Source organism: Narcine bancroftii, chromosome 9 (assembly GCF_036971445.1).
Source record: "Narcine bancroftii isolate sNarBan1 chromosome 9, sNarBan1.hap1, whole genome shotgun sequence".
Taxonomy (NCBI): Eukaryota; Metazoa; Chordata; class Chondrichthyes; order Torpediniformes; family Narcinidae; genus Narcine; species Narcine bancroftii.
Window position 1 is genome coordinate 121,466,899 of NC_091477.1, and position 27,391 is coordinate 121,494,289.

Genomic DNA, 27,391 nt, shown 5'->3' on the forward strand with positions numbered 1-27,391 from the left:
TAGATTCAAAATTTTACGGCAACATCAAATAACAAGATGGACTTCAGCTTTTTACCAATATTCCCGAAATTTCAATATTTATCATCTACCGATAAGTGACATGAAAAGCCTGCAGATAATTTCTGGCATTTAAAACTCCACAATTAACTAGCTTTGGAATGACTAAAAGGTAGATAATTGTGATTGGACAGGTCGATCTGTTAGGACCGTGCAAGTAACAGAACTTTTCCCAAATTAGTGCTTCTCTTGCTGATGTTAATCAAGATCATTGTGACTCCAAACCATAAGGAGTGCATTTGGAGCGTCTAATACAGCTGGGAGTTTCCAATCAAGTTCTTGAAATGCATTAACAGCACTAATTGGAAGAAGCAGCAATAGAAAATTCCATGAATTCTTCACTGCCCGAATCTCATTGCCCCAGGGGTTTGTGTTAATGGGGTGTTGCCCGAAAACAAGGTTGCAATAAACACTTCGATGAATGCATTTTCCTGGGCCAATGCAGGATGCATTGATTCAACACAACTCCAAGTTGCAAGATACATCAAATGTCAAGAGTTTGAGAGCAAGGTGTTGGGCAGGGGGTGCAAGACACTGCAGGTGAATAAACTTCAATCTTAAACCTCGTTCAAACACATTGCATACAAATTTTAAAATCACCTGCTGCATGAAAACCTGGGCTTCCCCATAAACGGCACTTGATCCAGTAGATCAGAATGGGGCAGTTCAAAAAGGAAATAAATGCCTTAATCAAAAAAATCAACAGCACCTCAACAATCGAAGCAAGTGGCAGAGCAAGGACACCAGAGCCACTTAAGTGAAACAGAATGGTCTCCCACAAGTCTGCGAGGCAACGTGTATGCCACCACCCCTCAGCCAGATTCTCTGCTTCTCACATTTGGATGGAACTCTGCACAGATGCAGACCCTTGTCCTTCCTCCCTCCAGGAGCTTAGCCATAAACCCCTGCAGCCACCAAGGGAGGAATCTCATTCATGCATCCTCCTTTGGGGCCATCTTTGGCTCACTCAGCACAGGAATTGGCCCTTCGAATGCCAAACTAGCAAACTGAGAACATTCTAAAAGTCAGTCAAGTGGAAAACTAAGACAGTTCAAGGACCTTAATTTTAAAAAGTGGGGGGGGGCGGGGGGTGGGAAATCCCAGGATCTAGAGAAATTTGGAGCATCTCCTCCCAGATGTTGAAAACCCCATGGAACTCAAGGTCAAATTCCCCCATCCTGGAATTCCAAACATTCTTTTTTTGATGGAAATACGACAGCCCTGATCCCTTAAAACGCTGCACGTGGTTCATAAGAGATGCCCAGATTTGCCATGGGAAGCTCCCCAGTCCAAGACCACCCACTATTGGGTGATTTGAGCTGTGCATCAGAACTTAAATCAATCTGACAAAACAGACTATTTAAACCTTGCCAAGTTTTCCTTGGACTCCTCAATTCGCCTTTGGAAGCAGGACCGTAGATGAGACATTCTGCTGTGTAGCACTAGTCTTGTGGTCCAGTTGAAGGCCAACATGTCGTGAAACTCAGTCCCCATGTCCTGCCAACACTTCAAAAGAACTTGTCGTCAATCCGGAAGTGCGGCCTCGTGACGTCGTCAGGGTTGATGAAGACCGAGATGGACTTCCCCGGGTTCTCAATCACCAGTTGCTGCAGCTTCTTGGCCAGACAGTCATCCTGGTGACGGCCCTCCCCGGAGCCGTGGTCCGAGGATGGGGAGGGGGTGCTGGAGCCACTGCCCCTTCGCAGCACCTCATGGCCCAGGCGCCCGGCGGCCTTGGCCTGCTCAATGGCTGTCCGCAGGTGCTCGGCAGGGTCAGAGCGCACAGAGGAGAGCTTGCGAGCAAGGAGGATGGCTGCCTCGTCGGACAGGTGCTCGAACATGTTGCACTGTGGGATAAAGTAGTTGGGGCACAGCCGGTTCACCAGGCAATGCTGGAGGTCATCAATCAGCCCCAGCAGGAAAATTGCTGTGTAGTCCTCCTGGGCTAGGAAGGTGGACGGAAGACGGTCACAGGCCCAGAGCATCAGACTCCGCAGGTGGTAAGGGCTGATGCCTTTGGGTTTGAACAAGAGCTTGGTTATCACTGCCTTGCACGCATGGTAGGCTTGCATCAGGCTGCTGGAGATGCACTTCTTCAGCTGGACCTCACTGCGGGCAAAGGAGAGCCTCCATTCATTCTCTTTCTTCCCCTTGAGGGAAGCAGCTGGCACCAGGTAGAAGCCACTGATCACCTCCTCTTCTGTTATCTTGCCATCCCAGAAGTGGTTCTCCATCAACCAGCTCTGGGCCACAGCCGGCCAGCCCTTGAAGGAGACCACAGGAATAATGTCGTACAGCATGTGGCTGGAGCCCACGGCCAGGATGACAGAGATCACCGTGTGGTTCTTCTCCACCTTCTCCACCTTGGGCATCCCTCTCTGGGGCTTCTTCAGGATCTCACCGAGCACCATGGTGATGGCCTCGTGAAACCAGTCTGCAACCCGAGTGGGCGAGAAGTAGTAGTTGGCACCCCCGTTGACGTGGTCCACCATGGTGCAGCAGTCCTTCCACTTATTGATGGTGCCTTCATCGAAGAGGCGCAGGCTGAGCCAAGAGTGGCAAAGGGGCGAGTGGCGCATGTCCAGGGTGACTGGCTGATTCCGATCGTGCAGCTTGAGGGCCGGCACCAGCAGGGTGAAGTCCATGTCGTAGTCCGTCCCCCGAACGTAGAGGCCGAGCTCCTCGAGGTCCATGTCCACCACACCTTCACGGACACCACCAGAGAGCAGGAGATATTCATTGGCAACAGGGAGCTTTTGATCCAGCTTCTGTACCATACCTAGACCAAAGAAAAGGGATAATCAGTTCGGGCAAATAACTCTCCCTCTCAACTGCAGACATCACAATGTTGTATTATTGCTCCAAGCTGTTGGCCAGCACCGCCTGGAAGAGCACGGACCCCGCCTGCCTTCGCGATCCACATCAGGGACTCGGATCTCCCAGTGGCCAACCATTTCAATTCTGCATCCCACTCCCACACCGACATGCCCACGACTCCCCCCCCCCCAACCCCCCCGCACTGCCAAACCAGGGCTGCCCATAAATTGGAAGAGCAACACCTAATGTTCCATCTGGGCCCTCTCCAGCTGGATAGAATTAACATCAGCTTCTCTGGTTTTCCCCCATTCCCCCAGCTCTCAACCCTCCCCATTTGCTGATGGGCCTCCCTCCCATATCCACTTATTACCTCCTGCCTGGTGCCTGCCCCTCACCCCCAGTATTTTGTTCAGGTGCCCACCTACATTTTGTTCATACTTTGAAGGGCTCAAGCCCAAGACATTGGTTACACCTGGAGGTTTTGAGTCTCATGAAGTCCATCAGCATGGAATCCCTGATCAGAGCCCAGATGCAGTGGGCGGGACACTTCATCAGAATGGATGACCACCATTTGTCTCGCCAAATGCTCGATAGTGAACTGAAGACCAGGAGAGCTCAAGGTCGTCTAGGCAAGTGCTATAAAGACTGAAGGAAACCCTACGCAACCGACATCCAGCAAAGAGAACCAGAAGCGGCGGCTGCTGACAGGATCCCGTTGGCGAGCCCTGAGCGATTGAAGCCTACATTTTTTAAATCAGGCACTGCCAAAAACTGGAGGAAAATTGTGAATGGCATCACAAAGCAGCAGCCAGTTATTACAACAGTGCCCCTGTTGTGCTTCCAGACTGGGACTGCAAAGTCACCTTAGTGTCCACAAGTGAACTGCACCGCAACGCATCTTCTTCGAACTGAAGGACTACCAATAAAAGAATGTAGAAATTGAAGGACTGTAGGAGGTAGAGCAACAATTGGATCTAAATACATACCAGTCCTCAACTTTATCATAATGTTTTAAGATGGTTATAATATTAATATTTGCTCAATGATGCTGCCATTAAACACCAAATGTCACGACTGTTCATGACAATAACTTCTGGTGTGGATGGGAACTTGGTCAGCATTTATACTGTGGGCCAAATGGCCCATTTCTATCCAACAAAGATCAGTAATACAGCTTTCTCGAGAATGGCACGGAGCAAATCAAGATCCAGTTCCGCAAAGTGAGAGACTAAATTCTGTCGAGCTGCAGCCCTTCTGAAAGTTGGCAACTTCCCATTGCCTAGTTACTGAAAGTTCACCTTGGGATTTGCAATTGAGCAACTTCCCAAGAGACTGCAATCGCCTGACTTCCCAGCATTGGAAGCAATTCAAATTCAGCAGTAGTTGCATCACCAAGGGGATGGACTTGTCCAGGTCACACCATCTCTGACGCCATGGTGATATCAGGAGTCTTTCAGCACATTTTCACGACCAGAAAATGTGCAAGAGACACTTGGGTCACAAAACTTCTGCTGACGAGCTGTCAGTGCTGCAGGTCAAAGACCCATGATTAGAACACCCCCTTGTGCTACCCCACATCACTAATGTGCTCCTCTGGGCGAGAGAAAGCCCGAATCTACACTAATTACTGCACTTTTCATACCCAGGATACAAAAACATCAACGTTGTTTGATGAATGGGAAACAAACTGTAGATATTTCCCTTCGAGGGGAGGGCAAGAACATGGGAGTTTAGAATAGTGTTTGGGAAATTAAAGAAAATAAAAGGAGGATTGGTAATCAGAACGGCTGATCAAAATCTCCAATCAGGAAGTTGCAAGGTGCTGCCACAAGAGAGAGGCAGTGATTCAGGGATTGAGAGAAACCAGGCCAGGGGAGGTATAGTTAATTAAGGAGCTCAAGTCCATCGACTTATTCTAAAAAAAAAAGACCAAATAAAGTGCCCGCTGGGGCCCCAGTGCACGAATGAAATGCGTGACAGATGGAGGGTTAACAATCCTGGTGAATTTAGCCATTCAGCCAAGCATTGAAATCAGCTTATGGTGTACAGACGCACCTGCACGACAGGGACAGCTCACACGAATGCTGGAGAAACGCAGCAAGAAGATTCATCAGCACGGTTAGAACGACGCTGTTACAGCGCCACCGATCAGGACCAGGGATCGAATCCCACGCTTCTATAAAGAGTTTGTTCGTTCTCCGTGACTGCGTGGACTATTCCCCAGGGACTCTGGTTTCCTCCCACTATTCAAAATGTACTGGTTGTAGGTCGATTTGGTGGCACAGGCTCAAAAGGATCAATTACTGCTCATCCAAATATTTTTAAAATACAACAGAACATGCAATTTTTTGTTTAGACAGCACGGTAACAGACTATTTCGGCCCAAAAGTCCATGCCAGTATAACTCCAGTTAACCAACATCCTGGTACGTTTTTGAATGGTGATAGGAAACCCACGCAGACACCAAGAACATACAAACTCCTTACAGACAGCGTGGGATTTAAACCCCGATCTGAATCGCTGGCATTGTAGAGATATTGCACTAACCGGGCCACAAAATTGTCTTCTGCCTGCCATAAGGCGGACAAAGTTGCTATTAGTGTCCCCCAACACCCCCTTACAGTAAGGGAGAAAGTAGCAAGGATCCCTTCAGAGGGGACGTGGATTTGCTGCCAGTCTCCTGTTCAATCAATCTGCAACCTCTGATACAAACAGGAAGCCTTCATTGTCTGAGACTAAGAGCCCTTCTCGCCTTAGTGAACCCCCAACTCCAATACCTGGTTCCCATGAGCCTGCATCAACCTCTACTCCAAAAGCCATCCTATAATAAACCCCTATTGCACTCTAATCTAGTGCTAAACTTAGAGCTATCAACAGTTTGACTCCAGCTGCAGTCAACCACACCTGGCAATGCAGTGAAAGACTGGATCTCAAATTCAACTACAGAGGGGACATGAGCAAAACCAGTGAACATGACAATACAAGTCATTATCTAGAGATGATACATCCCCTTCATACACATGAAAAGCAGTCCAGATAACCAACACACCTTGGCTACAGAATAGAACCAAGCCCTTCAGCCCATCTAGTCTGTGCCAAACAATTATTCTGCCTGTTCATCAATCTGCACCATAGCCCTCCAAATTCCTCCCACCCATGCAACTATCCAATCTTCAATGTCAAAATCAAACCCACATCCACCACTTCCGCAAGCAGCTCATTTCACACTCCATCACCCAGTGTGAAGTTCCCCAAATGCTGCTCATCATTTCACTCTTACCCCTTGTCCTCTAGTTCTCGTCTCACCCAATCTCAGTAAATTATCCAGACTCAACATTTTGTACACTTCTACCAATCTTCCCTCATTTTCAGATGTTCCAGGGAATCAAGTCCTAACCAGTTTGACCTTTCCCTGCAAACCAGCTCCTCAGGTCCAGGCAACATCCTTCTCAATCTTCTCTGCACTCTTAATCTTATTGATATCTGTCCTGCAGTGAAGTGACCAAAATTACACACAAACCTCCAAATTTGGCCTCACCAATGTCTTGCTCAACTTCACCATAACATCCCAACTCTTGCACTCAATACTTGGATTTATGATTGACAACATGACTAAAGTGCTCCTTACAATCCCATTAACCACTGATGCGCCTTTCAGGGAAAGGCAACTAGTCCCAGATTCCCTGTTCCAACACACTCCATTTGCCATGTCCTTTCCTGACAATACCATACTCTGGCCTGCATGAAACTCAATCCACCACTTTGCAACAGCTTTTTCCATAGATCCACCTGCAAGGTTGAAAATCTTCCTGCTACAAACTAAATGAGCAATGATTTAAAAATTCACCAAGACAATCGTAACTTCAAAACAATCATTTTTATCATCAACTTGTAGCATATGTGCTACAATGAGTTTGGAAGGAAGACACTCGAGGAGTCAAAATTGAAGTTTGTTTCATTGCACTGGCAGCTCTGCTTTATATGGGCACCTGGCACTGACATCAGGGGTTCATGTCATCAGAACGCCAACATTCCTGCCAGAGTTCCCAGTCTTTCTGCTTTGCAGAGGTCGCCTGGAACGACGGCCGGTGTCACCCCCAGGTGAATCGCTGTTGCCGTGTCTGTCGGCCATTTTGCGGGCTGGTTTGTGTACGCGCAGGCTGCCACAAATCAACACTTCTCACTTAACTACCTTAACCCCACTATGCACAAATGTGTGTGGCAAAACCCAACTATTACAGTTGAGGCATAATTCTGAAGAGATGATTTTAATTCAGTTTTGTTTTGAAACTCATTCTTTATATTGTTGCTCAACAGTTATTTCACATCTATATGCTAAAAGATTAGGACGTTAGCTCTTCCACAAAGTTTTGAGCCAATTCCTCCAATCTGTCTGCTGTTCAACCAGCAAATGGTTTCCTTGTACTATAAACGCAGCTGCCATCCAAGTTTCCATTCTAACATGGGTAAACCAGCAAAGAATCTTGTTTAATTAGATGTCCTCCTCCAGCAACTATCGTCCTAGATATTCCAATGAACAAGCTTTGCGACTGAAAATAGTTTATCAGGACCTGTGTCCAAACCCACAAAATAACTTTAAACACAATTCCATCACTTCCTCACTGTCCACTACACTCCCAATCTTAACGTCATCAGAAAACATGCTGATCCAATTTGTTACCTCATCCAAGTCACTGTTACAGATGACAGTTTACAAAACTTTGAGGCACATCACTAATCACAGGGCTCCACAGAGGAAATCTACTACCACTCTCTGGCTTCACCCAGAAAGCCAGTATCAAGCCTAATTCACTCCCTCATCCTGGATACCAAATGACTACCTTCTTGATTCACCAGCCAACGTTCTGGCGAACCTCTTCTGTACCCTCTCCATGCTTTCCACATCCTCTGGTCAGTGGCAATGCTCAACAGCAGCGTTCCCCTCTACATTAGGGGAAAGGTGCAGTTTGGGGAAGGGGGAAGAAACTCAACACCTTTGCTCTGCTGCAAAGGCAAGGACCTCCCAGTGGCCAACCACTTCAATTCCACTTCCCATTCCCACACCGACATCTGTCCGTGGCCTACTGGACTGCCAGGCTGAGGACAAGCAAAATGGAAGAACAGTACCTTTATTCTATTAATGACCAGCCATGATAGTATTGAATAGTGAAGCAGGTTCAAAGGGCTGAATGGCCTTGACCTGCTCCAATCTTCAGTTAATAATGCGAATCTTTAGCACAGGAAATGAAGAGTGTGCCTGTGATTCGGAAAGTCTATAAATGTTGGCTGCTTTTCCAAGGTAGTGAGAATTATAGACAGTTAAAGAATTGGGGGGTGAGACGGGGGGGAGGAATGTGAGAGTGGATGGAGGGGAGGAGGATGCTCATTGACTGAGACTCATTCACAACTCTCTGCAGCTCCTCATGGCCTTGGCTGGAGCCATTCCCCTCCTACAGCTTATCCCATTCATTTTAACATTTGTTCTTTCTTAACAAGAGAGATCTTCGATTTCTCCTGTAGCCAAGAATTGGACAGTGGCCAGAGTCTGTTCATTCCATTTCTTTCAGTAGCTGACAAGATTTAATCCAGGCCTGGAAATTTACCCAAAGCAAATGAACCACATTCATCCCGTCCCACATTTCAAACTTCATGAAGTTTTCAAATAGCTCACTCGTCTTTTTTTATAAATACACAAAGATTGTGACATCAATTTAAATGAACACTGGGCAAATCAAGTACAGTGCCATTGACAGATTTAGTGTCCATCTTTTGTGATTGCTGAATTAAAGCTCCAGCCCATAATTCAGGCTGACGTTCAGAAGGAAGTTTCAGGTGTCCTCTACCAAGATTACCTCATCTGTCTGCATTTAGCACATTGTTCATTCCAGGCAGTACAGTCAACACACAAGGAGACCCATGTCTGTTCCCAGTACAGCAGTCCTGTCCCAATCTCCTCCATCTACATGGATAATCTGCATGTGGACCTCCCCTACAGATAAACTTGCACAAAATATTTTCAATTCACTTGTTCAATTGTTTGCCCTTCACAAAGTCCTGGAGCACCTGGACAGTAAAGATCCACTCTGCAGGATACTCTTTCTCAACTACAGTTTAGTATTTAACACCATCCCCCCTCAAAACAGCCAACTCCAAGACCTGGGACTCAATACCCCACTGTGTCATTGGATCGTGGATTTCCTCACTTCCAGACCAGTGAAGATTGGCAAGAACATCTCCATAATCTCCATCAGTTCCAGAGCACCACTTTACACCTACGACTGTGGGGCTCGGTACAACAATAATACCATATACAAAGTTGCCTGATGATACCACGGTAGATGGGATGAGCAAAGGGGAGGAGGGAGATTGAATGATGTACCAACAACCTTCCAATGTCACCAAAACTAAGGAGCTGATTGTTGACTTCAGGAAGGGAAAACCTGAGGTGTATGATCATGTGATCATTGGGTAGGAGGAAGAAAATCAGAGGTGGAGTGGATAAGCAAATTTAAGTTCTTAGAATCACCACCTCAGAGGATTTTTTTTTGAACTCAACACATTAATGGCATCATGAAGAAAGCACGTCAACACCTCCATCTCCTTGGGAGTATGTGGAGGTTTGGTCTGACACCAGAAACCCTGTTAAATCTTTACAGAGTTGTGGTGGAAAGCGTGCTGACTGGCTGCATCATGGTCTAATATGGAAACACCAATATCCCCGAGCATAAAGCCCTACAAAAGGTAGTGGACACAGCCCAGGACATCACAGGTAAAACCCTCCCCACCATCAAGAACATCTACAGGGAACGCTGATGTCATTGAGCAACAGCAATTATCAAGGACCCACACCATCCAGCACACTCTGTTCTCGCTGCTGCCATTAGGAAAGGTTTCAGTGCCACAAAACTTGCACCCCTAGGTTCAGGGACAGCTGCTCCCCCTGACCATCAGACTCCACAACAAACTCAATCAGGGACTCATTTATCAACTCTTGTGCACTTTATTGATTTTTTTTAATTCTCTCTGTATTGCACAGTCTGTTAGTTATCTGGTTGAAATCTTTCTTTACATGTATACGCTGTGTAGGTTTTTTTGCACTTCAAGTGGTAAACTGCCTCACCCACAAGTATCTTAGGGTGGTATGTGATGTCATGTATGCACTGGACAATAAATCTGAAATCAGTCCTACAGCATCCACATCGTAAGCAGGGAAACTGCTTCCAACTCTGAACCAGTCCTCTCCATAAATTAACAAATGCTGGAGCAACTCCAGTCTTTCAGCATCTACAAAGATATTTAACTGACGTTTTGGACCCTTCAGGGGATTAAAGATACATAACCAACATTTCAGGCCTGATATCTTCAAGGTCTACCACCAAATGCTCAGGCCTGAAACAGCTATTTATCTTTATTTTTACTACAAGCAGTGTCTACAGACTCTCCTTTCATCCACATCCATCTTCACTTCACCCAACCCAACCTCACCCAGGATCCACGCAACCCAGCCCACCATGCAGGCCCTTGTCAAAAGTTTTGAAAAACCTGTCCAGTACCCTACCATCAATTTCACTGGTCAGTACAACCAAAATAAAATTAAAATTCAACAATTTCTCCACACTAAGCCAAGCTGACTAACCCCAAAACAATTCTTCACTTTCTAAGGGCATGTAGATCAGTGGTTTTGAATCTTTTCCTTTCCACTCACATCCCACCTTAAGTCATCCCTCACTAATCACAGAACACCAATGGCATAGGAAATTCTCACGGTGGTAGGTGAGTGGAAATAAAGTTTGAAAACCACTGATGTAGATCATCTCTCCATTATCTTACTCACAACTGACATTAAGATCTGACTGGTCATTCCCAGCTTGTCCATTCAGCATTTTACAATGAAGACTCCACATGATCCATCCTTTGGTCGTCTGGCACATCTTAACAATGATGCAAATACCTCTACCACAACTCAGCCAGTTTCTTCCCCAACTTCCCATAATGCCCTAGGATATTGATCAGGTCCCAGAGATTTATCTTCCATCGTCATGGATCAGTAGAGCAAAAGCCTTCTAGTGCCAGAGACCCAGGTACACTCCCAACTTCCAGTCTTGTGTAGTTTGAACAGCTCACGAAAATAGCATGGGTTTCCTTCCACACCATCAAGGGACATGGTAATTGGGCACAGTTTTAAGGACTCCAGTGAGATTGATCAAAGTTGGTGAGAATGTAAATTGGGATTACTGTAAACAGATAGTTGATAGATAGAACAACTCAGAAGGCTGAAGGGCCCATTGCTGTGCTGCATCTCTATGTTACACCCAAGGGTATTTCAAAGAGTTTAAAGCCAAGTAGTAACAAGAACTGAACCTGTGGCCCACAATGTCATGCTGACCTATCTAAACCTACCCTACAACAATCTTATCCCTCCCTCACAACCAACTATTTTTCCTGCATCCATCTGTCCAAGAGTCTCTAATGCATTGCATTCTAGAGCCCACCACATGACATGCCTCTGTCATCTCCCCTAAACTTCTCCCCAATCACCTTAAAACATATCCTCTGGGATTAGCCCTTGGTACCCTGTGAAAATGGCATTGGCTGTCCACCCCATGAATGTCCCTCAATTTTATACACCTGTTATGTCACCTTTGGATGTTAAATGATTCAGAATTTATCATCATAATCAGGTCAAGAAATTTGCATTTTGCAGTAGCATTACATAAATAATTGTAAATATTGCTACAAATTACTTTTAAAAATAAATTGGTGCAAAAGATGAAGTGAGGTGGCGTTCCCAACATCAATGCTGGGAATTTGTCAGTACTCAGGAGTTCAGCCCTGCCAGAGCTCACCAGAGAACCAGGTACCTCCCCATCACTGTTTTAGGTGAACTCCAGCACTTAAAATTAGTCCTGCACCCCTGTTAATACATCAGCTAAAATAAACAACTTCTCCACATTCACAGAACAGCAGGAGTCTGTACACGTCTGTTCTGTGTGACGTTACAAGGATTCAAAAGGCAGAACCTTCCCACATTTTGGTGCTTTGGCAGCCAGCTGAACCTGGCCTCAGCTGAGACAGGTTTTCTTTGTTTGCAATTCTACAGGCCCCAGCCCATTCCAGGGTTTACAAAGGGTGTGTTCAGACCAGGTTGTGGCTGTGAAAGGAAACTGCTTTGATCCAGAAAACAGAATCCTTTGTGAAGAGTCCCAAGCATGCATTGGCGAAAGCCCACATTGGTCTTGGTCCAAGTTGTACAATGCCACACAAACTCCATCTGCCCTACTTCTACTCCTTCACAATGGAAGATCATCTGTAATCACCATGCCAAACCAGTTCAAGGTCATCAGCATCTGACTGTACACGTACAACCAGACAAGACCACTCCTCCAGACTCGTGGCAGCATGGGTAGCACAGCCAGCACCAGTGACACTGTCTGAAAGGAGCTTGTACATTCTCCTTTGACCCATCTGGGCTTCCCCTGGCTGCTCCAGTTCCCTCCCACCTTCCAAAGTGCAGGATTAGGATATTAATTTGTCTCGTGGGTGTATTCGGGCTGGGAAAGCTTGCAGGCTAGAAAAGCCTATCACTGATCTCTCGAAACAATGTTTAATTCTCCTCCTGAGACAATTAACTACAACAAAATAATTTTCTCATTTAATTTCCCCCCACCCCACAAATTATTCTAGCATTTACTGCAGCCACTAGCACCTTTTAAATTGCAGCACCTGAGTCGCCCTCCAGGGACCCAGGTGCAATTACTGGGGTAAAGGTGCTGGAAGCACATTTAAAATCTCCGGGAGAAATGAATCCATTAAATCACCCACCCAGCAATTTAAGGGGATCCCATCCCCTGCAATGACAAGTCACGCATTCACCAGAAATACTGCCAGATGTTGGCTGCCCGCTAACACCCACCGGCATCACTGGAATAAGCAGGTCGGCCATATTCCAGTTCAAATTGCCCGTGGACGCGACCTAGGCAAGTTGAACTGGGGTCCCTGACTAGCTCCTAGGTTGGTCAGGGACCCAGCTGGATTCTGACATGGTTGACCAGGTCTAAATGCCACATACAGGGGCGCTAACCAGGCAAATTGTCCACTTGACCCCATTCTCAAACTTTTTTTTGGCCATGGCCTCCGCTCAAAATTTATGGGCCCCTTTCCTGTGAAGCAGTCATATGTTGGTTTCTTCCTTACTTCCCACTCCCTATAGACGTTGGGACCCCCTTAAGGATTTCAGTCCATAGCACCCCCCCCCCCCCACTTAAATATGCTGTAGCCTCCAGGGGGGCAGCATTTGCCCCCCCCCTTAAGAATCACCAATTTAGACCAGTGTTTCAAGTAGTGGAGGTAATGCCATGGTCAGAAACACAAGCTCTTTAGCAACATTCCATCTAGGCTTAATTATCTTCCCAAAATCCATAAATAGATGGAGGATGACCAGAAAATGCTCAAAGATCAAAGGTTATTGCCATCTCTCTGCTGGTCTATTGACTGAAGAGCACAATTGCCCCGATTTCAGTGACTGAAACATTCAATACACAAGCAGATGAGCTGCCTGGCAAAAAAAAATCCATAACAGCTCAATCTAGTCCAATCAGTTTGAAATGGACATTGTCCTGTTAGATGTCAATAACTCATCCAGCACAGTCCAGTAATCCAAGCACATTTTTATTGCTGAAAGCAGATGCGGTTAAACCTTTGCAGATCCAGTTCAAAGTAACTGGATTCTTCATACAGGTTAAACGTAGCCTCGAGTTGTTTGCTCATTGTTTTAACTACCACCGCTTGCCCCCCACCACCTCAAAACAATCTAGCTCACTTGTATAGAGTTGAATTTATCCCCACATAGCAATACATGATGAAAAGCTTAATCTTCTGTGCTGTCAACAAAAGCTGCCTTTCCAAAGTGCCACGAAAATTTACACAAGATATAGGAGCCGAAATAGGCTACTCAGCCCATCAAGTCAGCCAGGACATTAACTCATGAGCTGATTTTCCTACACAGTCCCATCGACCAGCCATCTCCCAATAACCTTTGATGCCCTGGCTTATAAAGAAGCTGTAGCCGACTGCTACAAAGAAACACACCCATAGTGTGGCAGGTTAAGCTCAGTTCTTTATTAGGGCTGGAAAGGCTGCTTTTATACTGTTCAAGTTCCCACCATTTTTTTTTTTGCTGATCGACTGTGACTGCCCTTCTTCCCCAGCCTGTTTCTGCTGAGTTAGCTGGGCAGCTTGACCAATGCCATTTTAGGGCTGTTGGTCTGATGCTGCCCCAGCTTCTACCCCTGCTGGTTCACTGCCCTGGGAGTCACTTTAGCGATCTCTGTCCACGTCTGCTGCTGCGCGGTGTGTCAGTCTGATCCCTGCAATTGCGGGCTGCCACAAACCCATCAATCTCTCCCTAAGATACACTACCGCCTGTGGCAACAAATCCAGATTTACCACCTTCTGGCTAAAGAAATTCCTCCAAGCAATCCAAAGTTGTGTCCTCTTGTCCTAGACTGTCCCACTGTGGGGAAACAACCTTTCAACATGCAAAATGTTTCAATGTGATTCCCCCCCCCACCAATTCGCCTAAACTCTAAGGCAGAGAGGCCAAGGGCTGTCAAGTGTTTATGATAACCCTTTTATCCTGGAATCATCCTTGTGAACCCCCTCTGAACCCTCTCCGACATCAGCACACCTTTAAATGAGGAGTCCAAAACTGCTCACAATCCTCCCCACGAGGTCCCATCAGGGCCTGATAAACACTCAACATCACATCCCTGCTCTTAGATTGTATTCTTCTTGAAGTGAACACCAGCATCACATTTGGCTTCTTCACCACCCACTTAACCTGCAAGTTTACCTTCAGGTCGTCCTGCACGAGGACTCCCAAGTCTCTTGGCATCTGGGCATTTTCAATTTTCTCCCCATTTAAAAAAAATTATCTGCCCATTTATTTCTACTAAAATGCACGACCATCCATTGTCCAACATTATATTTCATTTGCCACTTCTCTGCCCATTCTAGTCTGTCCAATTCCTTCTGTGGCCTCAGTTTCCTTGACACTACCTGCTCCTCCACCTACCAACAATTCCCAGAGGACCAAATGAGGAATTCAAGTGGACTAATCAGGGCAACGGTCAGACTGGGTTCCTAACGCACAAGTGAATCAGGTTCATTCCCAGTTCCCTCCCATTCTGGGAGATCCCCCATCATTGGTTTATGATAGGAATCCAGCACAGATGCTCTTCGCCATCATGGATCAGACCTATTCGCAATAAGTAGTAAATCACCAAATTCTGCAAACACGGTGGATGAAGTCAAAACAAAATACTGGAGCTCCAGCAGGTCAAACAGTGTCTTAAGCAACAGTAAAGATACAAAACTGACATTTTGGGCTTCAGCCCTTCATCAAGGTATGAGAAAATCCCAGCAAGCATCCAAACAGAAGGGTGGGGAAGAAAGGAAGGTGGCAAGGCAGGAGATGGGAAGTGGAGAAAGGAGAGAGGGGACAGCAGCAATGAGGGGGAGGGGGTGGCTGGGCTGGTGAAAGACGTGAAGGGAGGGGAAAGGTGAGCAGGTTTAATGGAAAGCAGAAAGGTCTGTTCATGTCATGTGGCTGGAGGGTGCTATTTGTAACGATGCTTCAAAAGGCAGTAGCACCCACGCCTTCAGACTAGGTTTGGGAAGTGCGTATTGTGTACAAACTAATGGGGCATTAGAAATGAAGGCAAAGGGGTTGAAGGTCTGTAATTGGGAATGAAGCCCAGGGCTCAGCAACCTCACCACATGGTGTAAAAGAGCAACAAATGTATTGAAATGAAGAGGGCCCAGCAAGTGGAGGGCTTTTAAAAAGGACTTTGGCCTCCCTCTCATATTTACAATTAACATCTTGTACCCGCTCAATGGTCAGCATTGTTCACTTTATGAACATGACTCAAACCTTTGAGATAAAATCAGCCCTGACTGATCCCTCATCAATCAGAACATCCATGTCGAGGCTCTGAACAAGACTGGACTCTTTATCTACACAACTTCACTGCTCTGAAGTGCTTTCAGCTGATCTGCATCTTGGGACGTGCCTGGATACGCCTCCATCGTACTGTGCATCAAACCCGAATTGGAAAGGCAGTGACTGTAGCAACATTCCAGCTCAAAGCCAGACACACCCCAGTTCCAACTCCCTTCAAGGTACAGGCCCAGTGTTTCTGATCCACCCTCTCAGCCAGTAAATTCCAGATCACAACCTCAAGCAGTTCCCACATCGAGACCCAAACGTGTCCTCTCCTCCAACCCCCCCCCCCCCCCCACCCCCCGGAGTATCTTGGGACCTTCATATACCTCCATTTACCCTTTCGTCCATCCAATTCAAACTGGTCAAGTTCTATGAAATAGGAACAGGCCATACAGTGTGCTTATATACTAGCTCAACTGCCTTTTCCATTTCCTCCAATTTGACCAATATGAAAACCCAACTGAGCAAATGTACCAGGGTGTTTCATGTTGATGAAGGGAGAAAGGTGTGAGTGCATAACCCATCCAAAATCATCACTTGATTGTACATCTCAGCCCCACTTCTCAGAGTCAACCCGCCTTCAATAACAGATCAAAAGCTCTAACCAATCCTACTGGGAAATACTCAGCAACTGCATCTCGGTGGGGCCCCCAGTCGAGAATTCCAGAGGCTCTCAGCTCATGGGGTAGAGTTCCTTCCTCAGCTTTGAATGGATGACCATTAAATATTTATCATTTCATGTATTGTCTCAATTTCAGTTAGCTTACCATTAAAGTTTTTCTTTCCAAATACCTGCTCAACTGCAGCAAGAACTTCAGTGCTCATTATGTGACATTAACCATCACCACCACCTTGGAACAGATTTCAAAAACTCCCCCATCTTCGTGAACCTCTGCAGGGAAGTGCAGTTAGTGCAATGCAGTTCAAGCACCAGCGACCTGGGTTCATAACCAGCACTGTCTGTAAGAAGTTAGACCCCAAGACATAGCAGTAGAAATAGACTATTCAGTCCATTGAGTCTGCCCTTCCAAGAGCTGACCCTTTATCAGTACTCAGCCCCACTGCCCGGCCTTCTCCCTATATCCATTGAGGAGCCGACAGTAGTTTTATTTAAAATCCCATAACCACGAGGTCTGTGCCCAAGATCGCCACAAGGGGTTGCAGACTCCAGGGGAGTGGAGGACTGGCACAGGGAACCAGAATGCAGGGAGACCATCCCCCACCCGAGAAGGAGAAGCAGAGGAGACAACCTGGGCACAGTGACAGACTAGTGAGGGGGCTGTGCCACTGAAAGGCCTTCAGACGCAATGGGCTGCTGGTGACTCTAGGTGAGGAACCCAGAGGCCGTGGGCTGCTGGAGACTGGTGTCAGAAGAATCGTGTTTGTCTGCACACTGCTGGAAACTGGCTGTAGGGGTACCAGAACCAGGATGCAAAGGGGTGTCAAAGGGTTCTTGACCATGTCAGAGGTTAGGATCTGGAGCTTGGTTTGCTAATGGTTTGGACTGGACTGTGGCTGCGGGAGCTGAAGTGCAGGAGGTGAATCTACGGACTTGGTGGGGGGGGGGCGGAAGGGTGGGGAAACTTCCTTTTGCTTCTCTTTCCTATAAGCGACTGTCGGGAGGCACTTAAGGCCATTTCTGCCAATAGCAAATCTGTGCCTTACAGCAGACATATTATATAATAAAACTCCGTTCTATAAATTGAATCTTGGTTTCCTCAAGACAACTTTCCCCATCCCTCTCCATTCATACTTCCACCTTCAACATTCAGTGACTTAATCTTCAGTTCCTGGAATAGACCAACAAGTCTCTGAAACAAGTTCTGAAACCACCCACCATCTTAGTCTACCTGACCCCGTCATTTTTCTGGCCTCTTTTGCATCTACCTGATTGCCCAACCCCTCCCACGGTTTTCTTAACTGCTCCTGCACATAGAGTTTGAACTTGAAATTTCAACCATCCTTTTTCTCCCATTGATACTGCTCGACCTGTTGAGTTCCTCTGGGTGAGAGTTCAGCTGCAGCATCTGCAATCTCCTCTGTATCTTCCCCCAAGCTCTGGATACATTCACCAGGAGAAACCATCAACATCCTCTGTCAATCCTCCTCAATCTTGCAAGTTTCAAGAGAAAAATCATTCTTCCAAACTCCACAAATATAGGTCCACCCCATCCAACTTCATTCCAAGAATCAAATGAGTGAACAATCTTCACCACAAGATATAGAAGCAGAAATTGATCATTTGGACTAACAAGTCTGTTCTGTCATTGGCCCCAATGCAAGTACGTCCTTGCATTTGGAGAATAAATCTGAACAGTGCTTCAGGGATAATCTCTCCAGGACTTTGAAAAAGCTGTAAAGTTTGTACACTCCATTCCCTTTGCAATAAACAGTGCACATTGCACCGAACAACTCCTGTAAATTAGGCAGGTGGGTGGATTACTGATATGCAAACTGAACATTAGTCTCTTCAGACCAACATGGCTCCACCACTTGGTTCTATATCAACATGTTCCCCTCAAAAAAACAAGTGTGCAATTAACCACATCTATGAGAATACCAGAGTGCACCCACGCCTCGATACAGAGTGCGCAATCTGTGGAATCAGAGCTGGCCAGCATTGGAGGATTTGAAGCCCATGATACCCTGAAGTAGGAACGGTTCCCAGTTCTGGCATTTTGCAAGAGCCAAAGCTCATTCCTCTTGTTCAGTAACACTTTCAGCCACCACATGTCCATTTGGGACAGTCTGCCCAGGCCTCAGACACTGATGAAACCAAAGTCTGCAGATACTGATTGAAATAAAAAACAAATGGAGGAACTCTGTCTATCTCGCAGTTTCTGTAGGGGACAAGGATACATAACCGATGTTTCGGGCACAAGCCCTCCTTCAAGAGGAGAGTAAAAAGCAGGCAGGGGTCCAAATTACAAGGTTGGGAGAAGGGAAGGATGGGCAGGGGATGAAAAAGGCGGTCTTCAGTTTAGGGATAGAGGAGTAGAGAAATTGGATGCCTACAGCCCACTTGCAGTTCTTCCCTTCTCCCCAGCCTTTTAATTCAGACGTTTGCCTGCTTTTTATTCACACCTTGAAGAGCTCAGGCCCGAAACATGGGTTATACATCTCTACCTCCCAGGAATGCTGTGAAACTTGCCAAAATCCTCCAGTATTCCAGGTCTTTTTTTTTTTTACTCATACCTTGAATGGCTCAGGCCCAAAACATGGGCTATAGATCTTTACCTGTTATGGACACTGAACCTTAGAGTTCCTCCAGCATTTGTTTTGTTAATTCTCAGACACTTTGGAACCCTTTAATCCTCATCAGTGGCAACTAAACTAATGTCTGAATTTAAAAGAACTAGGCCTCATACTTAAATTGCACTTGATCAAATTAAAATCCTTCTGCCTCTTCCCCCATTCATCACAGGACTATTTTGTTACAGAAAAAGCATTAAAAATTGCAAGCTATTAAAATGACAGGTTGTTCTCAGACAAGGGAATTATATTTCTTTGCAATACAACAGATGGACAAAGGAATCAAATTAAAATCTGTCAACTGTACCAAATTTTAAGCAGCTTACATCAGCTCAGCAAATGATTAAGAATCAGAAAACGGTGCTGCATCTGGGCCTATAGTTTAGTGTTGACAACCCAAAACTTACTTGATGAAAGGCTTTTGATGACAAGATATTTCACCATTTCTTCCCCCAAGAGCATTAAAAATCTGTGCTGACCAACTTGCTAATGTATTCACAGATATCTTCGTCTCACTCTGGCAGGGCACAGTACCCACCTGGTTCAAACAGGCATCAATCATAACGGTGCCCAAGTACTGGGTGGTAATAGCCTAAATGAAGTGTTTTGAAAGGCTGATGAAGCATCTGAGCTCGTGTCTGAGCAGCGACATGGATCTATTCAGATTCTCTCATCATAGAAAGAGATCTACGGCAGACACCATCTCACTGGCTCTACACAAAGCCCTGAAACACCTGGATAGCAAAGATACACATATCCAGATGCCCTATCAACTACAGTTCAACATTTAACACCATCCCATAAAAACTGATCAGCAAACTCCAAGACCGAGGATTCAACATCCCACTGTAATTGGATCTTGGATTTCCCCACTTCCAGCCACCCAATTAGGATTGGCAAGAACATCTCCACAATCCCTATTAGAACCAGAGCATCACAGGGCTACGTTCTTAGCCCCATGCTCTACTCACTTTACACCTATGACTGTGGGGCTTGGTACAACAACACCACCAACACCATCTCCAAATTCATTGACGACAAATCAGCACACAAGAGGAGGGAGATTGAAACTTGGCCGAATGGTGCACTACCAACAACCTTACACCAAAACGCTGATCAGGAAGGAAAAGCAGAGGTGTACAATCGGGGGAAATCAAAAGTGGAGAGGGTGAGCAAATTTATGTTTTGGGAGTCCCCATCTTGGAAGATCTTGCCTCAGGAGTTTGCGGAGGTTTGGCATGACACCAGAAACCCTGGCAAATTTTGACAGAGGTGTGGTGGAGTGTGCTGACCGGCTGCATCACGGACTGGTATGGGGACACCAATACCAGAGTGCGAAGCCCTCCAAAATGTAGTGGACTCAGGACATCACAGGTAAAAACCCTCCCCATCATTAAAAACATCGACAGGGGACTCTGCCATCCTTGAATTATCAAGGATCAACACGCTCTGTTCTCGCTGCTGCCATCAGGAAAGAGGCATCAGGGCCACAAGACTCTCACCCTCAGGTTCAGGAACAGCTGCTCCCCTCCACCATCAGACTCCTCAATGACAAACTCAATGAGGGACTCTCTTAAGGACGCTTACTTGTGCACTTTATTAATTTTTCTCTTGTTTTATTGCAGTTTGTTTATTTTTCTTTATTTGTTCACATATGTACACTGGCCTGGCCTGCAGGAAAAAGGAATCTCCATTGTGTGTGATGTCATGCCTGTACTCCTAATGATAAATCTGAATTTTACACCCACTTCCCTTCATTATGACCATGAAGCACCCAGGACACGAGGTTACTGACTGAACAATCCATCTCAGAAATCAAAAAGAATTGGAGAGGTCGGGAATCCAAAATGAAAACAGAAATGCTGTGAGCTCACCAGATCGCAGCATCTGTGGGAATGAGCCAATTAACATTTCAGATCAAAGACCCATCAAAACTGAAGTGAATTGTTATCAGAGCGAATTGTTTATTGTCACACATTCAGACACCAGAGTTCGCGTCTCTACTATAGCACCAGCAACTCTGGTTCAAATCCCGCACTGTCTGCAAGAAGTTTGTAGGTTGTCCCCATGACTGCGTGGGTTTCCTCCCACCCTTCAAAATGTACAGAGATTGTGGGTTAATTGGGCAGAATCAGCTTCTAATATTCCATAAATAAAATTCTTAAAAATTATAATTTAGGAAGCTTTGTTGTGTGTGTTATCCAGACGCCAACTCAAGTATTAAAGTCGCAGAGAATAATGTTACAAAGACCAAAGGTATAATTAGAACAAGGCATCATAGGGGTGGCAAAGTTAGTTCAGCCCAATGCTATTACACAGCATCAGTGACCTGGGTTCAAATCCGGTGCAGTCTGCAAGGAGTTCGCACATTCTCCCCATATCGGCATGGTTTTCCTCTGGATTTATCCCACCATTTATAATGTAGGTCAATTGGGCAGGACAGGCTCATGGTCTTGTTACCATACTGTACATGTATTTTTTGTAATTATTCATTATGAATGGGGTCTTTTCCAAAGTGTAACAGGAGAGAAATTATTCAAGTCTGGAGGTGTGTTTCAAGCACGTGCATCTTTAATCTGATAGGAGGGAGAAGAGTTGTGACTGAGATGGGTTCTTTAATTCTTTCCTCAGACACTGCCCCATCTGCTATTTCCAGCATTCTAGGTTGTGAATTCATCCCTTCACCCTCACCTTTCACAGGACCAGCTTTCATTTTAAATACTACAGAGCACATCCTCCCAAGAGTCACTGCAATGATTCACCTCTTCATCTCAACCAAAGATGCAAGCATTTCTCCTGGTGATCCCAGAACCGTGCAGCCGGATGTCCAATACTCCTCACCTTTTGCAATAAAGACAACATTTCTCCAGTCTTCCCAATTTACTTTTGTCTGAAAACCAATCATTTGTTTGGTGTGCCAGGACGTTAGTGTCCCTGGTAGACTCTTTCCTATGAGGTTTGCTGCTTAATCCTTCCAAAATCACACATTATTTTCCATCTGTGGACTAGATGCGCACTCACTAACCCATTGACATCCCTCAGTGGGATCACACAGGAGACAACAGATGCTGGTATCTGAAGCCAAACTACCTGCTGGAGTCACCTGTTGTGACTGTAGTAAAAACAAATGGCAGAGGAACTCAGCAGGTCTCGCAGCATCGATGGGAGGGAAAAATCTACAACCAGCATTTCGGGCCTGAGCCCTTCTTCAAGGTTCCAGGAAAAGCAAGGGCAGGAGAATAAAGACCAGCAAAAACAAAAGGTGATAATTGGACATAGGGGAGGCCAGGAGAGGGAAGGTGAGAATTGCTTGGGGTGGGGGGGGGGAGGGGGGGGAAGAAGAATGTTGCTCTGAATGCAAGCTGCAATAAAGGAGACAGGAAATCTGCTGGAGGAACTCAGCAGGGAGAGAAACAAATTGAACAGCAACTCATCAGGATCCTTCAGTACATTGTCCCCTCCTCAAGTTGCCATAAATATTGTACAAGATACCCAACATTCTTACTTGCTGCAACAGGTACTTCGCAAGAAATACAAAAAAAACTATAATCCTTCATTGAATTAAAAATACAGACACGGCAATAAATGTTCAGTTATCCTTGTGCAAAAATAATGAAAACAAAAGTGAGTACTTTTGTGGAATTGTTCAACTCTGGAAGTCAGCTTGGACTTCTCGACTCCAAACTGGCAAGCAGACATAAACCAGTCGTTTCCCAGACATCAGTAAGCACCAGGCCTCAGCTGAATGTATTTAGCAGGTTATCAGCCTGCAGCTGACGTGGGCATTACCCCTCCATAAATCTTCGTCTGCGAAGCCAAGCCAAAGAAGAATATGCATAGTAAATCAATTGTAATTTACAACTGTAGAAGTCACGTTACCCAATAACCTTGGCTGCAAATGTATTATTTAGGAAGAACTTCAGGATTAAATTAGGTCATGGTGAATAGAAAAAATTGTTTTAATGAGCTGGGGACAATTGGAAAGAAGACGCTCTCAAACTTCGAGAGGTGCAGTGTGTGAAGTATCGGTTGAAAAAATTTCATACCGAAATGGTGACACTAAAATGCAGTCAATGTATGCAACACCTGGACCCAACTAATGATGTTCAACAAGACAATGTGGAGGCCAAGTCCCAGCTTTGACTGTTGTCAAGGAAACCAAGTTGTTAATGAGAGTTATCTACAATTAGACAAAACTAAGGAATTAATTAGACTGTAGTCAAGGTCCAGATATGGTTTGCAAAGTTTCTAAATCGAATTAAGCAATTATAATTTCTGTGAACCCTGCTTGTCTCTACTGGAAATAGAATTTATCCATGTCAATAACCTTTCCCCAGACCATGGAGCTGGTTATCTTGTTTTTACTGTGCACTAAGGTTTAGGGTATGAATGACAAACACAATTCGATTTGAGAAGCCCTTGTCGAGGTAGATTTTGGAGGCAGTAGGCAGTGGAGAAGGCTGCCTGCACTCCACGATGCAGAGTGAAATTCTGCTGTGGCTGAGGGGTTAATTTTATTGATCGCAGTTTGGGAATTCTGGTACCCAGGAACACAGTGAGCCCAGCCAGGTCCATCACAGGCTCTAACCTGCCACCCCCACTGCAGACATTGATGTGAGGAGCTGCCTCAGAAAGGCAGCCATCGATCATCATAAAGGACCCCATCACCCTGGACACAACTTCTCACTGCTCCCTTCAGGAAGAAGGGATCGAAGCAGAAACCAGCATCTGGTTTCCTTCCAAAACTCCCCTTGTTTCACTCAACTGCTCCAATGCAAAGGACGGCCTGCACGATTACCACTCACTTTTAGCACTTTATTGTATATTCTTCAACAAGTTTATTCCAGCTTCTTTCCATGTCCCTGGCAGCAGCAGCCCGCATATAGGTGCGCACTAACACGGTACAATGTCGATAACCATAGGCTGGTCAGAAAGGAAGGAGCAAGGAATGGCCCTGATAGAGATGACATTGGAGATCGATGCAGAGAGGTGGAACCTGCAGCAAGAAACGGCCAGGACGATCGAATGGGACAAGTCAGGTCATTTCAGCCACAAGCAAGGACTGAGCCCAGGACAGACCAGCAACACTTGTACTCATGGCTGCTCCCCTGTCCCATCGAGAGACCCGGCCCAGCCCCTTGCACCCAGTGAATACCCGGCGCCACGTTTCCCGGGGGCTTTTCACCACGTCACCGACGTTAATGGTTAAGACACGAACAACCGCCAAAGACAAAGGAAACTTCAGAGAAATGATTCGCGAAATAACCCAAACAACCCGTTTATCAAAATTGCAACTTGCCGGGGAGTCGCTGCAAGTTGCCGAAGGTGGGTTGGAAAAGCCACCGTGCTCCTGCTGGGGGGGATGAAGGGTGCTCGTCTTGGAACACCAGGGGCTGCCCTGCCCTGAGGGAAGGAGGGAGGGGTGGGGGGGCTGCCCTGCCCTGAGGGAGGGAGGGAGGGGGTGGGGGGCTGCCCTGCCCTGAGGGAGGGAGGGAGGGGGTGGGGGGGCTGCCCTGCCCTGAGGGAGGGAGGGAGGGGGTGGGGGGCTGCCCTGCCCTGAGGGAGGGAGGGAGGGGTGGGGGGGCTGCCCTGCCCTGAGGGAGGGAGGGAGGGGGTGGGGGGCTGCCCTGCCCTGAGGGAGGGAGGGAGGGGGTGGGGGCTGCCCTGCCCTGAGGGAGGGAGGGAGGGGGTGGGGGGTGCCCTGCCCTGAGGGAGGGAGGGAGGGGGTGGGGGGCTGCCCTGCCCTGAGGGAGGGAGGGGGTGGGGGGGCTGCCTGCCCTGAGGGAGGGAGGGAGGGGGTGGGGGGGCTGCCCTGCCCTGAGGGAGGAGGGAGGGGGTGGGGGGGCTGCCCTGCCTGAGGGAGGGAGGGAGGGGGTGGGGGGGCTGCCCTGCCCTGAGGGAGGGAGGGAGGGGGTGGGGGGGCTGCCCTGCCCTGAGGGAGGGAGGGAGGGAGGGGGTGGGGGGCTGCCCTGCCCTGAGGGAGGGAGGAGGGAGGGAGGGGGTGGGGGGGCTGCCTGCCTGAGGGAGGGAGGGAGGGAGGGGGTGGGGGGGCTGCCCTGCCCTGAGGGAGGGAGGGAGGGAGGGGGTGGGGGGCTGCCCTGCCCTGAGGGAGGGAGGGAGGAGGGGGTGGGGGGGCTGCCTGCCCTGAGGGAGGGAGGGAGGGAGGGGGTGGGGGGGCTGCCCTGCCCTGAGGGAGGGAGGGAGGGAGGGGGTGGGGGGGCTGCCCTGCCCTGAGGGAGGGAGGGAGGGAGGGGGTGGGGGGGCTGCCTGCCCTGAGGGAGGGAGGGAGGGAGGGGGTGGGGGGGCCTGCCCTGCCCTGAGGGAGGGAGGGAGGGAGGGGGTGGGGGGGCTGCCTGCCCTGAGGGAGGGAGGAGGGAGGGGGTGGGGGGGCTGCCCTGCCCTGAGGGAGGGAGGGAGGGGGTGGGGGGGCTGCCCTGCCCTGAGGGAGGGAGGGGGTGGGGGGGCTGCCCTGCCCTGAGGGAGGGAGGGAGGGGGTGGGGGGGCTGCCCTGCCCTGAGGGAGGGAGGGAGGGGGTGGGGGGGCTGCCCTGCCCTGAGGGAGGGAGGGAGGGGGTGGGGGGGCTGCCCTGCCCTGAGGGAGGGAGGGAGGGGGTGGGGGGGCTGCCCTGCCCTGAGGGAGGGAGGGAGGGGGTGGGGGGGCTGCCCTGCCTGAGGGAGGGAGGGAGGGGGTGGGGGGGGCTGCCCTGCCCTGAGGGAGGGAGGGAGGGGGTGGGGGGGCTGCCCTGCCCTGAGGGAGGGAGGGAGGGGTGGGGGGGCTGCCCTGCCCTGAGGGAGGGAGGGAGGGGGTGGGGGGGCTGCCCTGCCTGAGGGAGGGAGGGAGGGAGGGGTGGGGGGGCTGCCCTGCCCTGCCCTGAGGGAGGGAGGGAGGGAGGGGGTGGGGGGGCTGCCCTGCCCTGAGGGAGGGAGGGGGGTGGGGGGGCTGCCCTGCCCTGAGGGAGGGAGGGAGGGGGTGGGGGCTGCCCTGCCCTGAGGGAGGGAGGGAGGGGGTGGGGGGCTGCCCTGCCCTGAGGGAGGGAGGGGGTGGGGGGCTGCCCTGCCCTGAGGGAGGGGGTGGGGGCTGCCCTGCCCTGAGGGAGGGGGTGGGGGGCTGCCCTGCCCTGAGGGAGGGGGTGGGGGGCTGCCCTGCCCTGAGGGAGGGGGTGGGGGGCTGCCCTGCCCTGAGGGAGGGGGTGGGGGGCTGCCCTGCCCTGAGGGAGGGGGTGGGGGCTGCCCTGCCCTGAGGGAGGGGGTGGGGGGCTGCCCTGCCCTGAGGGAGGGGGTGGGGGGCTGCCCTGCCCTGAGGGAGGGGGTGGGGGGCTGCCCTGCCCTGAGGGAGGGGGTGGGGGGCTGCCCTGCCCTGAGGGAGGGGGTGGGGGACTGCCTGCCCTGAGGGAGGGGGTGGGGGACTGCCCTGCCCTGAGGGAGGGAGGGAGGGGGGTGGGGGGCTGCCCTGCCCTGAGGGAGGGAGGGAGGGGGTGGGGGGGCTGCCCTGCCCTGAGGGAGGGAGGGAGGGGGTGGGGGGGCTGCCCTGCCCTGAGGGAGGGAGGGGGTGGGGGGCTGCCCTGCCCTGAGGGAGGGAGGGAGGGGGTGGGGGGCTGCCCTGCCCTGAGGGAGGGAGGGAGGGGGTGGGGGGCTGCCCTGCCCTGAGGGAGGGAGGGAGGGGGTGGGGGCTGCCCTGCCCTGAGGGAGGGAGGGGGTGGGGGGCTGCCCTGCCTGAGGGAGGGAGGGAGGGGGTGGGGGGCTGCCCCGCCCTGAGGGAGGGAGGAGGTGGGGGGCTGCCCTGCCCTGAGGAGGGAGGGAGGGGGTGGGGGGCTGCCCCGCCCTGAGGGAGGGAGGAGGTGGGGGGCTGCCCTGCCCTGAGGGAGGGAGGGAGGGGGTGGGGGGGCTGCCCCGCCCTGAGGGAGGGAGGAGGTGGGGGGCTGCCCTGCCCTGAGGGAGGGAGGGAGGGGTGGGGGGCTGCCCTGCCCTGAGGGGGAGCGCCGACCCACTCACCCAGCATGGAGAAGATGAAGTCCTTGGCGGTGTGGATTTCAAGGGCTCGGTGGTCGTCGTGGTCCCGCTGGTCCTGGCGGCCGAACTCCTGGATCAGTGTGTTCAAATCTCCGACCTTCGTTCCGGACCTGAAGTCCAGCTCGGCGGCGGCGGACTTGGCCGCACCGGCACTCGGTCTGGTGCCTGCACCGTTCGGAGCCGCATCTTCCGCCCGATTCCAGAGGGGTGGGGATTTAAAGCCCCCGGGCGGGCGGGAGGGCGCCCTTCCCGT

The 27,391-nt window shown here is 49.2% G+C and overlaps 1 protein-coding gene across 1 annotated transcript; it reads right to left on the reverse strand.

The window, feature by feature from the left end:
* On the reverse strand, positions 1-27,391 carry LOC138743633 (nucleotidyltransferase MB21D2-like; the record flags this gene model as incomplete). Its single annotated transcript, XM_069899158.1, has 2 exons — positions 1-2,836; positions 27,121-27,391. Coding segments are annotated over 2 exons (1,542 nt in total), but the record flags the coding sequence as incomplete, so codon positions are not given.